Source organism: Prunus avium, chromosome 2 (assembly GCF_965620075.1).
Source record: "Prunus avium chromosome 2, drPruAviu1.hap1.1, whole genome shotgun sequence".
Lineage (NCBI taxonomy): Eukaryota > Viridiplantae > Streptophyta > Magnoliopsida > Rosales > Rosaceae > Prunus > Prunus avium.
Window position 1 is genome coordinate 29,059,683 of NC_142285.1, and position 9,636 is coordinate 29,069,318.

At 34.8% G+C, this 9,636-nt stretch overlaps 1 protein-coding gene across 1 annotated transcript; it reads right to left on the minus strand.

Moving 5' to 3' along the window:
- Positions 1–1,277: 1,277 nt before the first annotated feature.
- RAB6A (Ras-related small GTP-binding family protein) lies at positions 1,278–5,530 on the minus strand. The gene is made up of 6 exons (XM_021976151.2): positions 5,239–5,530; positions 3,285–3,355; positions 2,761–2,849; positions 2,343–2,454; positions 1,870–1,960; positions 1,278–1,681 (listed from the first exon to the last, which is right to left on the minus strand). The coding sequence occupies exons 1-6, from the start codon at positions 5,353–5,355 to the stop codon at positions 1,535–1,537; spliced, it is 627 nt and encodes a 208-aa protein (XP_021831843.1). The 5' UTR covers positions 5,356–5,530; the 3' UTR covers positions 1,278–1,534.
- Between the last annotated feature and the right edge of the window lie 4,106 nt (positions 5,531–9,636).

A 9,636-nucleotide genomic window follows, 5' to 3' on the forward strand; every position in this document is an offset into this window, starting at 1 on the left:
AAGTTTTTTTTTTGGGTGGGAAAATCTTCGAAATTTGGATTTCATAACATGAAAATGTTTTGTAATGAAAAAAATACATGAAGTATCTCTTATGTGATTATAATACAAAGAAAGTAGAAAAGATTTTAGTAATGTGACATGTGGATGATGTGCTACGAGTTTACTCAAATTATAATATTTAAATTATAAAAGTTAAGGGTGTATTTAATTCACGGAATGAATTGTTTAGGAATGTATTTCCCATGCCTATTCAAAAGCTTGGAAATGCTGGAAACTGATAACTAGGAAAGACCTTCTATTTTCTTTAACACGTTTGGTTTGTATAGTTATATAGGAATTGAACTTTGTTCCCTTTTCTAATAACACCCTAATTAACTAAAGAAAATCCAATTTATGATTTCCATGTTTAAGGTATTTGATTTTCAAGAATGTACTTACCAAACATGAGAATGACAACTCATATCCATTCCCAAGCTTCTAAACCTTGAACCAAATTGGCCCTAAAAGGTAAAATCTTAAACTCAATACACGTGTTTACAGTGGTATTCACTCAAATCATAACACACATTCCTGCCCAACATGAAACTAATTTCTATAGATAATTCTTCCACATACGAAGGTTAAGACAAGACTAATTTTGAGATTTTCTTTAACACCAATTTCTAAGGAAAATTTAAAAATATGTCTTGAGTCGCGTAGTAAAGGTAGTGATTTAGCTTTTTATTTCTTGTTGAAAACCAACAAAAGAAAGAATAAAGAAAAAAATCGTCTCACATAATTAAATCTGCAAAACATTCTGATTTTTTTTTATACAGATGATTCTTTATTTTTTAAATAATAAAGTATCATTTTAGAATCATATAAAATTAACTATTTTTTTTTTAATCAACTCACAAGGAGAAAAACTAACTTATACCAAGGATACCATTGTGGCACTATCCCGAGCCAATTACCTGCATGTATTTTAACTTTCTGACATAGCAATGCAACTTTTTGACATGACAATGAATGACAGGCTTGGGATACCACCACGGTGACATCCCCGTGTAAGTTCTTCTCACTCAAAGGAGTCGAACTTGAGATATCTTTCAACATTAAGACGATTAGTACCGCTAAACTAAGAGCTAGTTGGTTAAAATTAAAACTCAAAACAGAATCTTTCTTAATTATTTTCTTTTTCCCTTTGAACTTTTTTCCAAGTTCTCAGGTACGGATAAAATATTAGAAACAAAATGCAAATTTAACACTTATCTTATAGGGTGGAGAAAATATAAGACTATTTCAAAACATAAAATCATAGAAATCTATTAAAATCACTTTGCAAAACAAAACGTCGCTTTTAATTACTTTTAATTTAACTGAGAGCCTGAGTGTTTGTGATATTCTAAGCTTAGCCAAACAGTGTAAAAATCCTTTACCAATCAATCAAACACAAAACTCAGAATACTACAGTAACTAAGCTTTACAGACACAGTAGGATCACCGAAGCATATAAGGAATGGGGTAAAGAATTTGAATCAAAAACCCATGTAAATTAACAAGCACATCCACCCGACTGTGCCTGTGACTGTGATGAATTTGCATTGGATGACTTGAGGTTCACATCAACCATATCCTCTTGCTTTGTCGAAGAAAGCGTTTCCATTCCAGGCAAGGCAGCTGCTATCTTTCGGAACAGTGCCTGCAATCGGATTAATGAAAATTAACATAATGACGTGTCCATCTGCAACCGAGTAAGCATATAAAGTGACCTTGACGAGGGTGCAGTGTTCTCAACAGTAGTATCTTGATCGACCCCATGCAACATAATCATACCATTAAGACATTACATTGCTATGATATAACTCATTAAAGATAAATGTGACTTACCTTGATATTGAAGCCAGCCTTGGCACTAGTTTCGATGAACATAACATTGAGGTCACGAGCTTTGGCTTCTCCTTCCTCTATGGAAACTTGCCTGTCCATCCACAACATGGCCCATATATGAGCACCGGAAGTGGCAAGAAAAATCGGATGCAATAAGCTAGCCTAATTGACAATGAGATACGACCTGAGGGGAAAACTTGTAGTATTACCCTCCTCGTTCCCATCTACAGTACCAAACATGTATTCACCATGCATGTTTTACGAAGGTACATCCGCACAGCTTGATTTAAAGCATCTTCTTCTAGTGCTCAGATTGGTCAAGCACGCAAATGAAATAAATAGCATGCAAAAGATGCAACAAGTCATCATTCTCATGAAGACCACGTTTACATGACTATGGAACTAAAAAGTGTAGGAAACAAGAAAATCAACTGTCTTCATAACTTACGGCAGAGAAGAAAGCAGATCACTACCTTTTGTCTACAAGATCTGTTTTGTTTCCAACAAGTACAATGATAACATCACTTCCCCGCTCAGTGCGAACCTCTTCAATCCACTTGGAAGTGTTTAGGAATGATTGCCTGCCTATACCATAAGAATGAGCCAAAATTGAAATTCATCAAACATTGAACATAAGACCAGTGATTTAATTAGAAAGAGATGAAGTTCAAGCTCAACAAAGTTACTTTTGACTAGATTTTTTTTTTTCAAAACAAAACAAATCCCTCACAGATGGGACTCTTAAAAAGAGCTTCTTCAAAAGAATATTCACAAAGTATTTGAACAGCCGGACTAAATTTTAGGCCCAACAATTTAGATACAGTACACAGAGAGAGAGAGAGAGAGAGAGAGAGAGAGAGAGAGAGAGAGAGAGAGAGAGAGAGATCATACTTGCAACATCATATACAATGACTGCCACAGAGGAATCCCTGATATAGCTTGGAATGAGACTCCTGAACCTTTCCTGCCCAGCAGTATCCCTGTCCAAATTTCAAACCTTTATGTTTCACAAGATACAAATTTTTTTTCACAATGTCAATCTTGTCCAAGGATGAGATAAGTATGAAAGCCTAATAATCACAGAGAGAAAATATGGAAACAAATCCAAAGCTTTAGAATGAATGTTCAAGAAAGAAAAGTAAATGTGCCCCAAGTACTTAGAATTTTTAATGAGAGTACTAGTGACTTCTAAGAGGCAATCTCTTTGATAAAAGCAACCCAGTAACCACTCATAAAGTCCACGATTAATTAAAGTCACATCACAGAATGAGAACACTGAGCAAGCTCATGTATATAAGAAATCTAACTGTATACTTTGAAAAGGGGGTTCTAATCCATCAATTGAACACAAAACCTACGAGAAAACATGGTAACATCTACAGAAAAAAAAACTTCAAAAAAGGATAAAGACTGACCAGAGCTGCAATCGAACAGTTCGATCTTCAAGGTACATTGTCTTTGACAGAAAATCAATGCCGATGGTAGCCTGGTCATCAATGAATAAACATATAAGCTAAGAAAGAGAAAACTCGAACAAATAATTCAAAACATGTAATTAAGAATTGAGCATAGATATATGTACAGTGCCAGATAAGTACATAAATATGTATGTGTAACATTACATCAAAACAAAAAAATAAATAAATAGACAAGCGTCTGCACATTAAAAGAGATGGATGACAAATAAATAAGTATTTTAAATAAGGAGCTGTTTTTCAGCCGTTATCAAATTTTGATGAAGAATGCATGTCATCCACTGTACAGTTAGTCGTTCGTATATAACATAATGGCTGAAAAACATGGTCTCATGTAAGAACTTTATTAAAGAATAACTATATACATGTACAATTATGTCAAAAGAACAAAGACATCCACAGGAATCCCAACCAAACGTAGAGTGTCAGCAAAGAAAGACAAATGAATGACATTTGAAAAATTAAAATAATTGCGTTACAGAAAATGCATCCACAGGAACACCCACCAAAATAAGAAAAGGAAAAGGTGAAAACAAACAAACTTGTGCAACTAAGACAAACAAGATAGATATTAAATCTAATTATTCCATTGGGAATAAACATTTAGAAACCAAAAAGTGTTGCCCCTATGGAATGATAGGTGAAAATCCATTGCTAGTGCTCATAGCTCAATGCAGAGCATTTGGCCAAAAACAAAAGGTCAGAGTTACAAATTCCAGAATGACACACCTGTTTAGTACTAGGTTGTACTAACTTATATATCATGTTTATAACTAATGCCTTTTTCTTGTGGCTGAGGACCCAAATCATAGACACATATCCCAATCATCCATGCATATCCATAACATAGGTCCATTTTAGGTTGGCTCTGTATATATTCACTCATAAGCTTTTTAAATAACGATATGTTTCTCAGCCGTTATATCAGATATGAACAGCTGGCCACCATTAATGGTTGAGAAATAGATACTTATTTAAGGATCCTATTGCTGAAACAGAGGGTGACACCCTCCAATCCCCGTCGAACCCCACTTCAAGTTTTAATTTTGAATCTCAGCCCCACCCCATACCAATCCATGAATGACTACTGTTGCATCATTTGAAGAAAGTCATAAGCAACTGGTTTAATTCTTTTTCCCTACTCCAAAGTAAAAGAAAAGAAAAATCATAAACTTCTAATATTACGAAAAGTTATTATGGGGGCCAATCCTTACCATGGTTATGAACCTCACTTCATTAGAACATTTTCAGCTCCCGCTCAATGTTTGTCCTTTATTTATTTATTTAATTTTTTTTTCACATGCAGTACTCCAAGCAATACATCTTTCTTTTTTTTTTCTTTCTGCAAAACTCTACTTTGTTATTAAAACTTAACGTACTACTTCAACATAAAAGGAGAATGCTATAATGTACTTGGCACTTGGCAGGCACATTCCAGCCGCCGTCACATAAGGACCCACATCAGCTTCCACAAGAAAGTTGAAATACTATAATTAAGACTGCCAAACTATAGTACAGCAATCAGTGTTTGGATTCTAATAGCAATACCAGCTCGTGGTTCCACATAAAGATTTGTATCAGCATTTATTCACAAATTTCACAAACATGTACCACAACCAAAAAAGTCCAACAAAATGTAACGAAATTTCAATACCCCGAAGAATTCAGAATTTGATACCAAACATAGCTCATAGCTGTTAGATTGAAAACAAAATCCGCAAATGAAAGCAATTTCAAATCCATTATGAATTGGAAAACTCTATGCCAATCAATCGAAGACGTTGTTGATGTTCATAGCAATTGTTGACAGAAATGAAACAGCAAAAGACTGCAAAGCTCGAAAAGTTGAAGATCAAAGAAATTGCAAAAGAATTGGATAGGGAAATTTGATTACCTGATACGTGTTGTCGAACTTGTCGTACATGAAGCGAGTGATGATGCTGGTTTTGCCGACGGACTGGTCCCCCAAGAAGACGAGCTTGTACTTGGCGAGAGCCGAAACGGGAGCCATGGCGATTTCGGATCTACGTGGATCGGATCGGGTTCAAGGTCGAGATCTCGCCAGAGATTTATCGGATAGATCGAGATCTCGGAGCCTCGTTCTAAATTCGCTTCGTTTATTTTATTATTCCTCGATTTCGTTTGGGTGCGTATTTATACGACGATGATCTGTTGGCATATAGAGAAAGAGAGAGACGGGGACAGAAAGAGACTGTTTTTTGCGCGTGAAATTGGTTTGAAGAGGTTTTCCACGAAAATAAATTATTAATGTCAAAAATATTCTTACACGATTAACATTTCAGGTCGTTATTAGCTTTCTAGTAAAATGCATGGCTAAGTGGAACGGGCCTTGATAATTTGGGTAAGAAACTTCCTCCCTAGTTTAGACGCTTGTATTTAGAAGAAAAAGAAAACATGCTATTTTGGAGGCCAAAACGTAACACATAAAGCTTATTTAAATACATTTTCTTTTGTTAACAAGGTCTAGTCTAGTGAAAAAGGTTTTGATTTGCAGCCAAATGATCTCAAGTTTGAACCCTTTTGGCACCAAAGTAGTGTGTGTGTGTGTGTGTGTGAAACCTCTCATCTGACAAAAACAAAATCGATTTATTGGTTCACCAACTGTCTCAAGTGTAGGTCTCCTCGCTATGGCATCGGTCTCCAGGCATACCGATCTCATCGGTTAGGCATACTTGTAGGCACCACCTTATAACTTGTGAAAAAATATATATTTTTTGTTAAATTTCAGAGAGATGGGTTGCAATCCACTATTAGCAACACTGATATTGTCCACAACTTAACCACATACATAGCCCAGTGGGTGTGGAGTTTTATCACAAAAGCTCTTGGTGATATTAGTAGTGGAATCACTCATTATATATTGTATTTATTTTGTCAAGTTTCCGATGTGGGACTTTATATTCTTCAACATTTTCAACTTAACTCTAGTGAATAATCTAACACTTAGCCGTTTATTAAAGATCTTATCCATAATTGGAGCTAATAAGTACACATAACTACCGATGGGTGTATCCAATCCATACTTATAAAGACTTTTTTTAATTGAGTGACTTTCATAGAGTTGACAAATTCTTAAATACTTTCATAGAGTTGATAAAATTCACTAGTAAATTGGAAAGACTTTTGCTCTTAACAATTAGCCTTAAAAGTATGGAAACGTCATTCATATAATAAGATTTTTAAAAGTCATTAACTTTTTGGATACTGCCAAATTTTTTAAAGTTTTTTAAAAGTCATAACTAAATACCACCAAACTTTTAAATACTTTTTAAAAGTCACAATTGAATACCACTAAATTTTTATAAACTCTTTAAAAATCTAAATTGAATACCTCCAGACTTTTAAACTTTATAAAAGCCATTAAAAGTTTGAATTGGATACACATCTAATCTTCTAAAGAACCTAGCAAGCTAACTTAATAGGAGCTTTTAGCCAATGAGGTCTAGTGTAGTGAAAAAAGGTTATGACTTGTAAACTACTGGTCTCAAGTTCGAATCCCTATGACACATTAATAGTGTATGTGTGTGTGTATGATAAACCTCATCCTCTTATAGTTTAAGAGAGGAACTTACTTATACTGGAGATACCACTAAGGGTCTGAGGTGACCACCACCCCAAATTATTTGTTCTCAACACGGTAAAGGTTGAGCTTTAGTTCATATATTTAACCATGCAAACCATATAACCATTCTAATGGGCACATTCCACAACTAACATTTAAGAAAAAAGAGGAAAGTATTAATCCTCTAATAATCAAACTGATGAGCCAAGGGAATAGAAAATAAATAGTTTAAAGGGAAATGAGATTTTATCAATTTTATCAAAAGACTTTTCCATTTTGATACATGAAATTGAGTACAAAGTTCTAAAAGATGTCCATTTTTCCTTATATATATTATTGATTTTCTCTTTCCATACTTGTATTACGGTTCGGCCCCCCACACATACAATTCTGGCTTGGCCATTGAATACTACTGTGGCGCTATTCCAAGCCAATTACTCATTGACATGTATTTTAACTTTCCAACATAGCATGTGTGATAAACTTGGGATACCATCACGATGACATCCCTGTTACATGTAAGTTCTTCTTGTAGTTTAAATTATTGCTTGTATTTTAAATAAATAAAACAGCTTTTACGTTATATCACCATATATATTTTATGGATATGGGACCAGGGACGTCTCCATATTTCATCCCGCTATAATATCTTGGGAAGTATGTGTTGAACAATTAATCTCAACATATATATTTTATAAAGAAATTAAGATCCAGTTTCTTTTTTTCTATATTAAGAAGTTAAGAACCAAATTGATGAGCCCGACGACAAGGTAAGATGTTTTTGGTGCAGCTTTTACATGGTAAGTTGGTGAGGGCCAAAGATAAATATTTCCTATTATGAACCAATTTATTCATATCCTGGTTTCTCATCTTCGACTACGACTAGCGTTTCTTTCCTCTTTTCTATTTGTTATTTGGGTGCCGTATTCAATTTGAATTTATTGAGCAGTATTTTGAACTCTTTCTTTGAGAGGAAGTTTAATTATTTCATACAAACAAACATTCCTTTTTTCGTTCGGACAATTGCTCCATTTGGTAAAAACCAGCAAACAAAAAGGTTACCAAAAGCTTCATAACCCTACTTTCCATGTATGCACTCCATGGCTCATTATAAAACCGAGGCCATAACCCTAATTTTTTTTCACTCTCAACCTTCTTTTCTCTTTGACCCCAAAAGAAAAGAAAAGAAAAAACCTTATCTCATGGCTGCCTCTATGAAGAAAACCTTCTACTACAATTTTTTCCCCACCAAGGCCGAAGAACAGGAGGAAGCGAAAAAAGGCTGTAGCAGCAGCGGAGAGAAACAAATCAGCCGAGTTCTGATAGAAATGCATGACTTTCCGGACAATCAGCCGCCACTGCTACTAAAGCATACCGATCAACGGCGCATCATAAAGGCGGTTTCTGTAAGCGAAATCCAGATGGGGATTCTTTTCTTTTCATTCAGTGAGACGTTTGAGCACATCTTTCGACATTGGACGCTGGACGAAGTTAACTTGGTCCTAAGTGGCTACAACAAGTTCCATGTTTTGGTGAAGGATGTTACTGATCATGAAGAAACTGAGTACAGAAGTGACAGAATATTTTTCCAGAGGTTGCAAAACGATGAGTTCTATATTCTTGGGTGTTTAGATGTGATAAGAAATAGGTATCTCAGTGCTGGTGACGAAATTGGTTTGGCTTGGGAAAGGGATAGAAACGGAACGGGAATGTTTCTGTTCAAATTGTTGAGCAGAAGCAAGAGGGCGCCAGCAAATATCATGTTTTAGATTGTTAAGAGTGTGAGTTTTTTTTTAAAGTCCTAATAAAGCATGGTGGATTTGGATTTTTATATGTGGTTTTCATGATTGTTTTGAGTTTGATGGATATGGAACTTTAGTAAGTGATGTTTCTGTTCTATGCGAATGTCTTGTTTTATATTTCAGTGATGATTGATTTCTCTTTTCTCGTGTGTTTTTTTTGCTAGCTAGCAAAGATTAATTCTAATAACCTGAATTCTATGTATAATCAATAATTTTGAATATAAGGAACGAATCTTTGACACTCAAATCATAATTCGACCTTTTTTTTAATGCAAAAGATATTGGAGGTGTGGAAAATCGAACACAAATTTCTTGTACAATGGTAACTGCTTTAGGGCCTGTTTGGGAGTGCTTCTGGAAGAGCAAAAAACGCTTTCTGATAACAAAAAGTGCTTCTGATAACGTTTGACAGAAAAATTTAGAAGTTTCTTATGGATCATAGAAGCGCTTCCTGGAGAAGTACCTGCTATGTGCTTCAGGAAGCACACCTAAGTGCTTTTTCACGAAGCACTTTAATTTTTTATGAAAATTCAAGATTTTTATAATAAAAGCACTTTTGTTAGAAGCGCTTATGAGCAGAAGTACTTCCTAGAGAAGCAGTCCCAAACGAGCCCTTAGCCACTTGAGATATAAGCCCTTGTCTTCTTCTTTTTTTTTTTTTTTTTTTGGGGGTCTGATAAACCCTTGTCATAATTGTTTTTTCTTTGTTATAGAAAAATATGTAAATAAAGGAATTGCGTTGGATATAATTCCATACGGCATTGTCAATACATTTTGAGATTGGTGTTACGAGCAGTTAATGGAAAGCGCAAATAGCGGTCGCTAAACGAGTATACTACTAATGAAATTTACTTTTTAGTTTCTTTCAGGACAAAAGCTAACGACTATTGACTAAGTTAGGTAAGTG